This window comes from Eurypyga helias, unplaced genomic scaffold (assembly GCF_000690775.1).
Source record: "Eurypyga helias isolate BGI_N326 unplaced genomic scaffold, ASM69077v1 scaffold2269, whole genome shotgun sequence".
Lineage (NCBI taxonomy): Eukaryota > Metazoa > Chordata > Aves > Eurypygiformes > Eurypygidae > Eurypyga > Eurypyga helias.
The window spans coordinates 80,943-96,371 of NW_010273749.1; the positions used below are offsets into that span (position 1 = coordinate 80,943).

The 15,429-nt window shown below is 38.8% G+C and overlaps 1 protein-coding gene across 1 annotated transcript in view; it reads left to right on the forward strand.

Moving 5' to 3' along the window:
- The window catches only part of HERC2 (HECT and RLD domain containing E3 ubiquitin protein ligase 2), a 93,012-nt gene extending 79,694 nt beyond the window's left edge, over nt 1-13,318 (forward strand). The window contains exons 82-91 of the mRNA XM_010159569.1: nt 145-332; nt 998-1,195; nt 2,983-3,066; nt 6,668-6,809; nt 7,587-7,781; nt 7,882-7,994; nt 8,893-9,083; nt 10,884-10,989; nt 11,500-11,712; nt 12,313-13,318. Of these exons, the coding sequence (XP_010157871.1) occupies nt 145-332; nt 998-1,195; nt 2,983-3,066; nt 6,668-6,809; nt 7,587-7,781; nt 7,882-7,994; nt 8,893-9,083; nt 10,884-10,989; nt 11,500-11,712; nt 12,313-12,585 (1,703 nt within the window). The 3' untranslated portion in view covers nt 12,586-13,318. The remainder of the gene's footprint in view (nt 1-144; nt 333-997; nt 1,196-2,982; nt 3,067-6,667; nt 6,810-7,586; nt 7,782-7,881; nt 7,995-8,892; nt 9,084-10,883; nt 10,990-11,499; nt 11,713-12,312) is intronic.
- Nucleotides 13,319-15,429: the final 2,111 nt, after the last annotated feature.

Here is a 15,429-nt window from a genome sequence, read left to right on the forward strand (position 1 = left end):
TTCAGAGTGGCTATCAGTCCTAGAAATCTTGATTGCAGCCCAAGGCCTAGTTTGGTTAAATGATTTATAAATGCCGATTTAAAAACAAAAGGCAAAACCCTTCTATCTTAGCTTCAGAATGATTCATTATTTTTGTTGATTTAGGGGAAGTGTATACATGGGGAGATAATGATGAAGGGCAGCTTGGAGATGGAACAACTAATGCCATCCAAAGACCACGCCTGGTTGCAGCACTTCAGGGTAAAAAGATCAACCGAGTAGCCTGTGGCTCAGCACATACTTTAGCTTGGTCAACCAGTAAACCTGCTAATGCTGGCAAGCTCCCTACACAGGTAATATTTTTGGCTTGGTGTGTTCAGATTTTGAACATACTTAGGATGCTTATTGCTGATCTTTCAGTAGACATGTTTCCTTTCTAAATCCCTGCATAAGCTCAGTGGGCTTTGATTTGACTTGGAGTTTGAGTCAGTTGCTTTGTATTACTTCCATATTTCCAAAGAAGAATTCCAGTTTTCTGAGGTGAGAAACCCTCCTCATTCAGCTGTTAATCTAATGCAGAACACTAACTCAGTTTGCAAATTGGCAGGAGTTTTAATTCTGTATTCCAACTATGAAAATCTTATGCCTTCCATGGGAGTCCTTCATTGCTTGCTTTATGTTGAGAAGATTATTCTTTGAATATTCTGTCTTTCAGCTATACTTCCTGGGTGTAGCAATGACAGGATGTAAAATGTGTCTGTTTCTGGATATAGAACTGTAAAATATGGAATAGTAAAATAGTCTGTTATGTTTCTAATGCTCATTCCAGTTTAGATGGATTCTATTAGTATCTTTTATAAACAACTCAGTTTTGTGTATTGTTTTGACAGTATGAATAATCAAATATCTGGATTTCTAATACAAATTTACATACATATGTTATAAATTGTTGTTCTGTTTAATAAATGAAGTATATAATAATTCTAAATTACATTTGGATATCATTGCCTTATCATAGGTTCCTATGGAGTACAATCATCTGCAGGAAATTCCCATCATTTCATTGAGAAACAGGCTTCTGCTGTTGCATCACATTTCTGAACTCTTCTGTCCTTGCATTCCAATGTTTGATCTCGAAGGAAGACTTGATGAAACTGGCCAAGGACCCTCAGTTGGGTTTGACACATTACGGGGAATATTGATATCACAGGGAAAGGTATTTATCAGAATGTTTCTAGGGGAGTGAGCAAACTTCTTTGTGAATGTGTTTTTTATTACGTTTTCCTAAGTTGTTCATCCTAGTGCTTTTGTGTGTTGATCTTGAAAATAACTGTACACTGTAAATCAGTTTGTAGTAAATCCAGATTCTTTTGGAGCATTCAGTAGATGCTGTCGGGGGGGGGGGGGGAGGTGGGCAAAAAAGTAAGATAAGTGTGGAATAGTCATTATCTGCTTTTCATATTTCAGTTGTCATGATGAGGTGATATACTACCTGCTTTATGCAGGTACAAAGTTGTTTTAGACTGGGCTAAATCTGAAGACAGAACACCTAGGAGTTCAGTCTCAAATCAGTAAAGAAGGTGATTTTTATAGTTGTAAGTAAAGGCAGCCATGGGAAAATCTAGATGATTATAATGCTTCAAGGCTATACCACTTACTCAAAACTTCAGATATGGAAAGCTTTTAAACACATGACTTGCCTTCAGTATGATCGTCACTTCTGGATCTGAATTTTCTCGCTGTCATAATAACTTGTCTAACAAAAAAAAAAAAAGATAAACTTATATAAACAGACAAAATCTGCCAGGAGAGATATTTGAAATCAGAACCAGTTAAGTTTCCCTCTCCAGTGCTGTTCTGTGTCCTTAAATAAGACACATGGCCTGTAACTAGACTCCGTAGCATGTATTGTTTCAAGGTCTCGTTCTCTTGACTCCGATAAAATTGTATTGTAGAGCAATCCAGCAGAATGCATGCTTCGCAGACCAAGAGGAGACCACACATTTTTCATCACAACCTAAATGGGAAAAAAGGAAAGGGACATCCTAGCTATTCTGTTCATGACACTTTTATATGTTAGCATGGTTAATAGGGAGTCTATAGGTATATGATGTTAAGTATAAAAATAGGTGTGCAGGAGGCACATTCAACGTAATTTAAGAGTCTGCAGAACAGTTACAGAAAGGCTTCAGATACAAGATAAAATGTGATATCAGGCATATTTTAAGTTGAAAAGCATTCAGCAGAGACACCAGAAGTTGCGATGCCATATTCATATCTAGGCATTTAAGTCAGGCTTACCTTCAGAGATTCAAAAGACTTTAACATCTTTTTAAAGCTTGCTTGAAACTGGCAGCGTAGAATCCAAATACTTTGTGAGTATCTGACTATACCTCAGATACGTGAATTTGCACAAAAGGTTTATTTTTTAATTTGTTGTTAATTTATTGCCTTCCATAGCAAGATGATGTCATCCTTGGCTTTTTTAATAGTTTTTCTCTGACATTAATTATTTTTCGTAGACGTATATTATTCCCGTTATAAAATAATTTCTACCCGCACTGAGCGGCATGTTCGTTGCTTAGTAATAACGGAGTCAGGATGGAGTACAACCTTTCAAGCCACAGTTTTGAGTGATACAGGGGAGACTCTCTTGTTTACTTTTTTAGTATCCTGGCTGTTTCAGACACAATAACGTGATCCTTATCTAATATCTCACAGCTTTATCTTCTATTGCTTTTGTTTATTTTTAGCATTTCTAAAGTATTTGATGCTTGTTTCCATTTCTTCTAAAGAAAAAGAGATGTTACACCTTTTGTAGTGTTTTGTGATGTACTTAGGCGGCTATTGCTGAAGGATAGTATTGCAGGATCAGTTTCTCTATTCTGCTGAAGAGTGTTCTTTACCAGATTTGAACTGAGTATTTGTTTATCTGTGAAATACGTGCAGCTTTTTGTTTGCAGTTTTGCTGCTATTTTAATTTTTCGTGTTTTCCTTTTTTAGGAGGCAGCTTTCAGAAAAGTTGTGCAAGCAACTATGGTGAGAGATCGTCAGCATGGGCCAGTCGTAGAGCTTAACAGAATACAGGTATCTTACGTTCTGATTTTAGTATCTGTGTGTTTAGCCCACAGTGCTATACGTTTGTCAAGTCCCTTTGTTTCAGCTGTTTGGTGTCTGAATACTGAAGATTTGGCTTTTTATCAGAGAATCAAACAGTGAAGAAGTGAATGCAGCAAGGGCCGCTCATTTTTTTTCAGTATGTTTTCATCCACATTGTAGTTATTTGTGTGAGGGGGGCACTCTTTGAAATATTCCAATGAGCAGAGTATGTCCTGCTTGACAAAGGATTGCTTGTTCAAAACTCACTACATTAGATAATTTGAGAGAGTAGTGATTCTGATGCCTTTCTTACCTTTCCAAATGATCAAATGTATTCAGCTGTTCCTTTCATAACATAGAACATGAAGGGGGGGGGGGGGGGGGGGGAATTAAAAATCAGGCTGATAAACTCTTGTCCTTTGCTGAATAGAATTAAAAATCAGGCTGATAAACTCTTGTCCTTTGCTGATCATCACATGTGGTCATATTGATTGCAACACTCTCATTCAAAAGGGCTTTTTTCTTTATCGTTGATGTTAGAAAATGTAATGTTGTGCCTTAGGCCAGATATGTCTTTTTTCCATAGATATTTCTGTAACATAGAATAGTAAAGCACTGTTTTCATTTAAATGGACTGCAGCCTGGTGTTACAGAGTCCTTGTGTGTTTCTTTCCTTTAGCGGTGGTTTTCTTCTTTTTGTGTACCATAAGAAGTATGAAAAACTATTCTTTGTAAGTTTAGAATGAAGAAATTGTGAAAATTTTGAGTAATTAGTTTTTTCTTAGTGAACAGAAGTACATCCTGTTGTTGCTGGACCCTGTTTCTGTTCCTTTGCCATTTTCTATGGGCACTTAATATTTCTTGTGGTAATATTATGTGATTAAAATGTGTTGGCGTAACGTACTCTTCGGGAAGTTGTAGCTGGAGAGAGTTGTGCCAGAGATCTTCTCGTTACTTTATGTGTGCATGTGAGCTCAGAACGTCCAATACAGCAGTGCAAGTATTTAAGCAGAAAACTAGTGAGTAGGTTTTGGGCTCGTTTCCTAGTGTCATCCTTCTACTGTTGAATTAATTAATTAAAATGGGCTTTCTCTTGTATTCCAATTCATTACTTGAATCTGCCTTGAACTGTAGAAAGGAACTGGTAGCTGCAGGATTTCCCTACTCCATTGCTCCAGGGGGAAATGAAATATTGCTGTTACACAAGTCTGTCCTAAATTTGGCCAAGTGAAGGCTAAAAAAGACTGTTCATAGTCTGGCCTGATTACACAGTACCAAGTACAAGTCACAATTCCTTGAGTTAGACTTTGAGAATGAACATGTGGATTTTTAGACGTTTGAGCCTTTGTAATATTTAATTGAAGATTTAAAACTGCTTTACATAGTCTCATGCAGGTAATTGCCAATGTCAGGAATTTTCATCTTATTTGCAGTTGTGAGTTTAACTGCAGCTAGGCTTTAAGATCCCTTTAATGGTTAAGTGAAATGTTCCAAAATGGCATCTAGGCCTTGTTCTGGAAAGGTGTAATAGAGGTAGTTGAAGACTGAGGTAGGAAGTGGACTAGCAGTTATATGTTTAGACAGGGCCTCAATGCTCATGTTTACTTAGTGACCCTCTTACTAGCAGATCAGATATAACTAGTATTTAAGTACTGGTCTGACTCATCTAGTGTCAAATGGACAGTGGGTTATGACCTACAGGCAGACATGTTCATAATCCTGTTAAATCATACCTTTCCCTTGAAATGAAAGAGATTGTCACTGCAGTTGAAGGGATTTTCCTCCTTTTAGAAAGGAAAAAAATGTCAGTTATGCCTACTTTTGGGAATGTAATATCGCAAAGGTTCTTCTGGTTCAGTGTTCTCTACTGTCATGGGAGGAATGCCACACATATACATATATGGAATCCCACTTCAAGAACAGTTTCTTCCTCCTCACTAGGGCTCGTATTTAAATATGGGTTACAGAAATCTCACTAGCATCATGATTAAAAATGTTCTGACTTTAAAGTAGGCACAGCATGTCAGTGAATGAATTATTTGTTCTTTTTGTGAGTGTTACGCTTCAGTTTAAATAACATTCCTCCTTCCCGGTTTTTGTCTTCTCCCTTCTCAAATGTGCTTTTAAAACACTCGTTTCATGGCAGCCTTCATTTTCTTACACGGATCAGGCTAAGCTTTTTTTGTCAGCCTGTATAGAATAGCCTTTCCTACTCCTCATCTTTTTATACTGTATTTTTTCTGTAGCATTTCAGTTTGAGCATAGATAACTGAAACCTCAAAGTACAGATGAGAATGTGTGCTCTTGCAGTTATCACACTGCTACTACTCTACCTCTTCAGGAGATTGATTTCATGACACATCCTTGAATTGTGTTCGTTTTCTTCATAGATCTGTCTTCTATGTTAACAGTGCATATTTCTCAGCTGATTCCAACCAATAAGCTATCATCTTCTTATAAATTTTGTTATTAGTCTCTGAGTGTATGGCTTTATGTACTACATTTCTCCCAAGTTCTGGTGGGTCGGAGAGAGTCCCTCCCACAGGATGGCCAGTATTTCAGTGAGTACTCTCAGGCTGTTTGACACAAATATAAACTTTTGTTCTTCAGGTTTGGAGGAAAAGCTAAATTTTCATCTTCATAATTTCAAATTACTTTAACCAGATTACAGATTGACTTGAGTGCCTCTCCCTCTTTGTTGCAATGGTTCTGCTCACAATAAATGATTATTCGCTGAGGCGAGTTCTTGAACTTAATTATTCCACACTTCACTGTATACTGTTTGGGCTGCTGCTTTTCTCTCTGGTCCAAGAAAAGTTGGTTTTCCACAAGCTGATATCTTCGGATGGCAGACTGTTGTATGAAAATCCTTCTTGGGCTCTAATCAACATACTAATTTCAACTGTTCAACCTGGAGAAGAGAAAGCTCAGGGGGAATCTCCATAATGTATTTTTTTGTGTACCTGAAGGGAGAGTGCTAAGAGGACAGAGCCAGGCTCTTTTCCGTGATGCCCAGTGACAGGACCAGAGGCCATGGGCACAGACGGGAATACAGGAGGTTCCCTCTGAACCTCAGGAAACACTATTTCACTGTGAGGGTGACCAACCACTGGCACAGGTTGTCGAGTCCCTGTCCATGGATATACTTGAAGGTGGTTTGGATGTGGTCCTGGTCAGCTGGCTCTAGGTAGCCCAGCTTGAGCAGGAGGGTTGGACCAGATGAGCTCCAGAGGTGCCTTCTGACCTCAACCATCATGTGATGCTGAAATTATTTTGGGCGCCTAATAGTCTGAGAATTTAAGTGTTTTCATCCTCCTGGAGAGGATTGGGATATGTAATAGGAGTCTGTGATATCAATATCTAGGGACGGGTATTAGATGGTACTGAAAGATATGGTAGTGCTGGAAGCTGAAATTTGGTTGTTCTTCTGTATACGTCATGTACGTAGGAGATACACTGTGGACCTCTGCAAATGTTTCACTGAACACATAGGTATTTTATTAAACATTTAATCTTACAGTCTGATCTGCACAACGATGCTCGCTGAAATATATCTTATGGTGACTCTTGTAATGTGTTTACTCAATAGGTAAAACGTTCTAGGAGTAAAGGAGGACTGGCTGGGCCTGATGGTACCAAGTCAGTGTTTGGACAGATGTGTGCTAAAATGAGTTCCTTTAGCCCTGACAGCCTTCTGCTTCCTCATCGTGTTTGGAAAGTCAAGTTTGTTGGTAAGATGATTATCCCCTCCCCCCCCCCCTTATTTTGCACTTAGGTTTACAATTTTCTTCAGATTTACCTTTTTGGAGCACCTGAAGGCAGGAAGGGATATAGAAAAACAATGTATGTGTGTAGGCAGAGGAAGGTGCTTAAAATGTTAGGAATTAAAAAATCCTTTTTAAATGATTTCATAAAAATAATCAAGATTAGTAGAAATGTGTCTAATTCTCCCCAAATTCTGGGGGCAACTCTTCTGCTTACAACAAACATTCTGCAAAACCTAAACCTGGTTTTCAGCTGTCTGAATGGGTAAGTAGTCCTGGCTAGCTGGCTTTACTGGTAGGATGGATTTTACAATTCACATATCACCCTGAGCTTACCGGTGGAAAATATTTTAGATTAAAGAGCCATTCTGTCGACTATATGTGAGATATATTTAATGTATCTACTTTAAAATGTCACTTAGGAATCACGTTGCTTTGATTTTCTACCTCTGCTTTATTTTGATTAGTGTGTAACACAAAAACCTTAGTTATCCTCTGGAAACATAGTATTTTTGACACTGCGAAATGTTTTATATTCTTCTAAATAACATGATTTACAGTGAACTGGAAATATCCAAATACACTGCAAAACATAAAGGGGTTTCGTACGAACAGATGTGACAATGTAGCTTTTAGTAAACTTTTGTTTACTCGGTCATCCTCATGGAAGGAAAAACGGTTTATTTCAATACTTCATTTATTTTTGAAAGAACATTTAATTTTGAGCCTTTTTTCTTCTCCAAGGTGAATCTGTGGATGATTGCGGTGGAGGTTATAGTGAATCAATAGCAGAAATGTGCGAGGAGCTTCAGAATGGGCTGACCCCTCTGTTAATTGTGACACCAAATGGAAGAGATGAATCTGGAGCAAACAGAGATTGTTTCCTATTAAATCCTGCTGCCAAGTCGCTCTTGCACATGAACATGTTTCGTTTTCTTGGTAATTACTACCAGTATTGTGACATTCTACTTGTATTGCGTCATCAGAATATTGGGAATCCAATTAAAAAAAAATTAAAATATTATGTTTAAACTTACAGGTGTGCTTCTGGGCATTGCTATTCGAACTGGCAGCCCTCTGAGCCTCAACCTGGCTGAGCCAGTGTGGAAACAGCTTGCAGGAATGAACCTAACAATTGCTGATCTCAGTGAGGTAAGTATGAAGTTCCCGAGTAGGGTATAACTTACAGAAGACAAGCAGACTCTGGCACAAGTTTTTCTCCAGAAATTGGCTTCCCTGGTTTCTATACACTTGTATCTTGACTGGCCTTTTACATTTTGAGCCAGTGTATAATCATGACTTGTACTTACTGTTAAAACTGTAAATTTAAGTATTTCAGTAGTAGTTAATAAACTATTTGAATTCTAGAGCGTTCTCAAATACTCTTAGGGATTTGAATTGACAGATGTTTGTGGTCAAACCCCTACTTTCCGGTAGACTTTTTGTGTAGCTGTTACTGTCTGTTGTGTCAAGATGCAGTAACTGGTTGGGTGCACACGCTTACACTGTTTTGAAGTAAAAGAAAATGGGTTCAAACTACTGATGAAAATAGTTTGTGCCCACATACATCACAAACTTTCAATTTCTGTTTACTGAGCTCAGTAAATGTGGAGTAAGAGTTAAGGCTTGTTTACGAAGAAGAGTTCCTTCTCCAATACTGTCATGTACAAATGTACTTTACTTACTGTACAAGTGTTGAGTCATTTACTTGTCAGTAAGGGGATTCCTTTTGTATCAAAACCACCATTGGACTTGGTAGAGATGATTGTGCTTGTAAGCTTTAAATCCACTTCCTTATATAACACCATTTTTTGGCAAATGCTCCCCAAAAGGGTTGAAATATAGAGCACATGCACCTTCCCACATAATGAAATTTATGTAAAATATTGAGCCATTTTATGGCTTTGAAATTAAGTTAGATGGGTGGTGGCCAGGTGTTTGACAGTGCTTTTTGTAGATGACACAGGGTGCACTGCTTTTGGTGTGCAAGTGATGTTGTTATATAGTGCTGGTAAACTAACTGTAATTCGGGCTTGTGCTTTTCAAAAAGGTTGATAAAGATTTTATTCCTGGGCTTATGTACATTCGAGACAACGAAGCTACTTCAGAAGAGTTTGAAGCTATGAGCCTCCCGTTCACTGTGCCTAATGCGAGTGGTCAGGATATTCAGCTGAGTTCCAAGTACACCCACATTACACTGGATAACAGAGCTGAGTATGTGAGGCTGGCAATAAACTACAGGTTTGTTGAACAAGTCATTCAAATGATTTACATGAATAGGTATTTTATTTTAAGAAAATATGTATTTAAACAATATACTGCTTTAAAGCCTTGTATACACGTATTTTAATATTTTCATGTGATTACAGTATTGATTTTCTGATTTCTTTTAATTTATCCAAGGAGAAAAGATTAAGTTTAATTTTTTAGGAAACAAACTAGCTGGTATGGCTGTAGATTTAAATAGCTGTCCTAACACAGCAGCCTGGGAGAAATGCCCCATCCATCTAGTTCTTCCTGTGCACTGAAGTAATAGGCTGGATCATTAAGCTCTTTGTGAAGAGAGCTTAGATTTAGTACTACTGCTCCCGCAGTTTTTTTGTATCATCAGTTCCAGTCAAGAGCAATCCCAGCTGAGTTCTTACTCTGGTCTTATCTAAGTTGGAATACACAAAACAAAATGTTTATTCTTTGCACACCTAAAAATATGTCTGCAGCTATTTGCAGGCAAGGAAGTTCACCCACAGGTGCCAAAAGCTGAACATTGCACTGAAATCAGTGGGAAATAATTGTTCAGTATTTGAGAAGACAGGCCTTTGGTTACTTAAATACCTAGAGAGCTAATCCAGACCAGTACGTCCAAGAAGCAGCCATAGGCATCTTGTTATGTCAAGTAGTGGGCCTAGTGCCTATTGAAATATGGAAAATAAGGTAATTTGGTCAAGAAACCGTTTCATAGTTGTTTTATTCTCCCCACCGTATTTAACTATTTTAGAGGGTGCTTGAGCAAAACCATATTATGACTATTTACTTGCAAATTAGTGTGTAGTTACAGTGTCTGTCACCAACTACTGAATTACAGTCTTTGTTTTTATTTTATTTTTTTCCCCATTAATGGTTACGAACCAATATTTAAACCTATTTTTGACAGTAGAGAGAAATTTCATTTGGAACGGATAAGTGATAACGTCTGTATAAAATTTTACATTCCTTTGAAGAAATGGTTTTGTTCCCTTGACAATTCTGACTGTCCTCAAAGGGCACGAGCAATTCTACATTTTACAGTTAACAGCCTTTGGGAGAAACATCTAAATGTTTAGATTAAGTACCAAGATCTTAAACTGTATGAAGCCCTTGAGAGAAAATCTAGCACCTGAATAAAATCCATGTGAAAAAAGGTGGATGCAAAAGACCAAGTTTGTCCTGACATCTTTGTTTATTTTGGTGCTGACAAGCCTGAGGACAGGATGTGACAATGATGTGAGTCTGTGCTCTGGAGAGCTCTGTAAAACACCTCAGAAATTATTTGACAAGGAGCGGGGGGGGAGGGGGAAAGAAAACTACAAATCATGGGTGGCAGCAGAAGCAGCAAAATGCCAGACTTCCTCATCTCTGTCTGGAAGTACAACCACCCCTGTCCCCTCAGACACCATGTTTTAGTTCAGACCCACTTTTCTTTAACCGTAATGTCTGTCTGGTGTTGGGTGTGTTTGGGGGCAGAGTTTCAAAGCACAGCTGTTCTTTTCCCAATGTTGTTTCCAAATGGAGTATTGGTTTGTTCTTGCTGGGCGTGGCACATGAATAATACTGGAAATAATATATCCTAAACATTTGGAGACACCTCTCCATACCAAGCTTGCTGTGCAGTATGAATTGGTGTAGAAACCGTTACAAGCCAAGTAACTGGTGTGATAAATGTTTCTTAACATTCCTTGGCACATACCTGGAGACTTGAGGGAGGAGAACGGTTAATGTTTCCTTGATATTACAGTAATTGCCTGAGATGGGATTCATAGAAACTCTGCAAATGTGTCTCTGCAGGCTTCATGAATTCGACGAGCAAGTTGCAGCAGTTCGTGAGGGGATGGCCCGTGTTGTTCCAGTTCCTCTACTTTCACTCTTTACAGGATATGAACTGGAAACTATGGTATCGATTTCTGCTTTGCTCCCTGTGTCAGACTAATTTGGAGTGAGATTCTTCAGTCACATCTTACTAATCCAAACCCCACTTTAAATACTGATTACAGTGATCACTCTGATTGCAAACCTTGTGTCCAAGGAAAGAGTAAAAAATGCTTAATTGCCCTCTTGGTGTTAATAAGGTTATTTTGATATAGCTGAGCAGTGATGTAATGAATTATTTCTGGAAGATACAAACAAACCCCCAAAACCCCAGAAAAAAAGGGACCTAGGAGGTGAATCAGAGACATTTGTCCCGAGTAGAATTCTTTATGTGGTTCAGGAATATGAAAGAAGGTTCATTATTGTCCCCTGAGGGAAAGATGTCATTTTAGTGTTATTGTAATAGAATGCATGGTGCTTCAAACATGTTCATCTTCGTTTTGTCAGTGATTAAATACTTGGAAGGTGTGGAGGGAACAAATCACCTGTTGTTTGCTCGGACTTCTGTAGCCTCTCACTCTATTTTATTTTTCAGGTATGTGGGAGCCCGGATATTCCACTTCACCTTCTGAAATCTGTAGCAACTTACAAGGGCATCGAACCAACTGCTTCCTTGATACAGTGGTTCTGGGAAGTGATGGAGTCCTTCTCCAATACCGAGCGATCTCTCTTCTTGCGTTTTGTGTGGGGCAGAACAAGGCTGCCCAGGACTATTGCAGACTTTAGAGGGAGGGACTTTGTTATTCAGGTAAGGTGGATGGGATGGGGTGTGGAGTTTTCATTGTAAAAGGCTGGCAGTGGAGAAGTAGGACATAACAAGTGAACAGGCTGATATTATTCCACTGTTCATGCAACATTATGCTGATTCAACAGTGCAACAGAGACCTATAATATATATAAATATTTTTCTGTCTTGACTCGGGCGAGTGGAGATTTGTTTCATATCCCAGCCATTCGCTTCTCTGGATTTTGTGTTTTCCACTGTCAGTCATCGGCTGGTTTTGCTGGCATTCATTTAGCATTTCGTTCAGCTCAGTTAACCGTTTCAGCTAAATTTAAAAACCCACAATCTTCAAAGCATATTTTTGTATTCGATAATGTAATTTTTAGATTTTTGAGATTGTTCCCAACCACATATTCATAATCCAAGAAGCTCGTATCTGTCTGGTTTTATTTATTTACTTAGTGCAGGGAAAATGGATTTGGTCTTTTCACTGTTCTTTTACGAAACTTTGCCAGTGAAATCACAAATCTAACGTGCTCTTAAAAAACCTCTGAGGTATTATTTTGATATTTATTTGTGGTTTGGACAGTGAATCAAAAATCTGATGCTTTCTGTTTTCAACAGGTGTTGGATAAATACAATCCTCCAGACCACTTCCTTCCTGAGTCATACACTTGCTTCTTTCTCCTGAAGCTGCCCAGGTATTCCTGTAAGCAAGTACTAGAGGAAAAACTCAAGTATGCCATTCACTTCTGTAAGTCTATAGACACTGATGATTATGCCCGGATAGCGCTGACGGGAGAGCCAGCGGCTGATGACAGTAGTGATGATTCCGATAACGAAGATGCAGATTCTTTTGCTTCAGATTCTACGCAGGACTACTTAACAGGACATTAAAAATAATGATGATATAAGGGATAGTTGTCACAAGCACTGAGGCAAAATGCCAAAATGACAATGAAGCCAAGGACAGTCTAGGTCTCAGAATATAGAGTATGTAGGCAGAGGGGCGGCAATCTTCTGAACATGGGGAAAGTGTGTTGGCTACTCACAGTAGGAATTAAGGGTTACAGCTTAAACCATCAGCTTAGAATAAATGGCACAGTATATGGGCATTTAACATTTATTTTAAGAGCTGAAAGTGACCCCCCGTAATGCTGCACTACATTTAGAACCTTTGTGTTTACTGAAGTGTTGTAAATGTTTATATAAATATGGTAGTGCAGCATCCAAAAGGCAGCGAAACCTTTAAATCGTGGGTGCAATAGGGGTTTTTTTCATATTAAGTGTTGTGTTCTGTGCATCTTCTTGATTGTATATTGGAAATACTGTGCAACCACGGAATAGTATTATAAATATTTCAATTAACTTTACTAGAAGTTTGTTAAAAATTTTTGAACATTGAATTAACATTATTCCTTGAAATTCTTCTATAGACAATAAAAATGGCCAATAGTTTCACCTCCACCCCTGGTTTGTATATTTTAGCTTACACATTATTTATCTCCAAATTTGATACCTTTCTGTGAACAGCATCTTAATTCTTATCATGGAAAGTGTACTGTATATAATTCGTGCCATGTAAATGCAAAAGTTATAATTTCCCTCCAAATAAAAGTTCTGCCACAGATAAAAAATAGGGTGTGTTTTGTAATGGGAATGCATCCATTACACGGGATAAACATTGCGATACTTCCGCTAAGAAATGTTTCTGCAATTTACAGCTGTTGAGCAAACGTTGCCGGTGCTGCTCCACTCAGGGTAAGTGCATTGCCATAGGCAGAACACCAAAGATAGTAAACTCAGAGCAAGTCTACTCACGATGTTAATAGCAGTGACAAGGTACATTTTGTTTATGCAGTTGTTCCTAATGCCAGTCTTCTCAGTAACGGTAAATTTGTTCTTGGCATCTCAGGGGGGAAAATTGCTTTTGAGGAAGTGTAAGGGACAGGTGTCTTCAGGTACCTGAATGTGAGTAGAAGAGTATGACAATGCTTATATAACACAGAATCGTAGAATCTTTTAGGTTGGAAAAGATCTTTAAGATCATCGAGTCCAGCCGTTAACCCAGCACTGCCACATCCTCCACTAAACCCTGTCCCTAAACACCTCATTTGCATGTCTCTTAAATCCCTCCAGGGATGGTGACTCCACCACCTCCCTGGGCAGCCCGTTCCAGTGCCTGACAACCCTTTCAGTGAAGAAATTCTCCCTAATATCCAATACAAATCTCCCCTGGCACAACTTAAGGCCGTTTCCTCTTGTCCTATCTCTTGTCACTTTGAAGAAGAGACCAACCCCCACCTCTCTGCACCCTCCTTTCAGGCAGCTGTAGAGAGCGATCAGGTCTCCCCTGAGCCTCCTCCAGGGTAAACACTCCCAGTTCCCTCAGCTGCTCCTCACAGCACTTGTGCTCAGACCCCTTCTCTCAACATACTGTCTCCGAAAATGAGTTCGTTTTACAAGGCTTGATCCCAAAAAAATCGGTGTCCAGAGCAGCCCATTTGAATAACTCATTGAAGTCAGGTGGTGTTCGGCCAGGTGTTACATGATTACTACATGGTGTATGCACTACTTTTCTTAAAGTAGGAAAATAAGATTTAGTTGTGCTGAAGCACTAATATTTTACTCTTCACTAATTATTGGGATAGGTATATGTGAATGTTTTGACATTTTACAATTCAGAATTCTCTTTTTAGTGTGGGCATTTGACTTTTTCTATTCCAACTTCTGTAGGTTTAAATATTAACTGTGGTCGTGAAGTCAGTTTTCCTGAGACATACCTCATATTTCAAAATAGTAGTGAAACTACCTGTTTCATGAGCTTTGGAAGCCTCTATTTTATGCTGAAAATCTCTTGCGATGTATGTTCCTGTCCTGATCCTCTGTCTTGATGGAGATTCCAGAATTTGGGCCTGTGCCCTGAGCTCCAGATTGTCTGCTGATGACAAAAAGCTTTTTTGAGTCTTAGAAAAGATGCAAAACCCCAAAACCTTCAGCAACCTCTTTTATCTTTGCTGCTGAATTGAATTTCTCCTGAGATAGAGTGGAGGATCTAGTACAGAAGTGCTCATGTGGTCGTCTGCTGTCCTTTGCCATGGCAACACCGGAGCCCTGTAGGCATCCAGCTCGATCAAAGAGATTTTGTAGTCAGCTTTTCTGGAGATGTGATGCGTGAGTCATGCCCGAATGCCACAAGCCCAAGGACTGAGACAGAGTTCAGTATCCTGAACTACATCCATTCTTGAATTTCAAACCCCGTTTCAGGAGCGTATGGACTGCTGTAATGTGGAGGAGTTTTGTAACTTGCTTACGAGGAAAAAAAAAAAGGGTTTTCTTTTGAGAAAAGCAAAAAGGAAATATTCTTTTTGTAAGGAAGCAGTTTGCTTTGTTAATAAGTGAATGGCATAAAAGACAGTTTTTACTCTCCCTCCTTCACTTTCCCATCATCAAAGAATATCCGATGCCCTTTTGCAATGCGAGATGTGTATCAGATGTGGCCTGACTTACAGCGTTTCCCAGTAGCCAGTTGTCATTCTTGAAAAACCATTGTTTCAAGTGAACCATAAAGGGGATTTGCTCTTCATTGGCTTTCAGATGCAAATACCAAGTCTGAGAAGGGAAGACTTAACCTTACAGATGAAGAATGAATCGCTAGTGCTCCTTCCCTTCGTCGTACATTATTTCCCTGTAGAGCCAAAGGTGATGTTTGATTTATTGTAAAGATTTACCATTACAAAT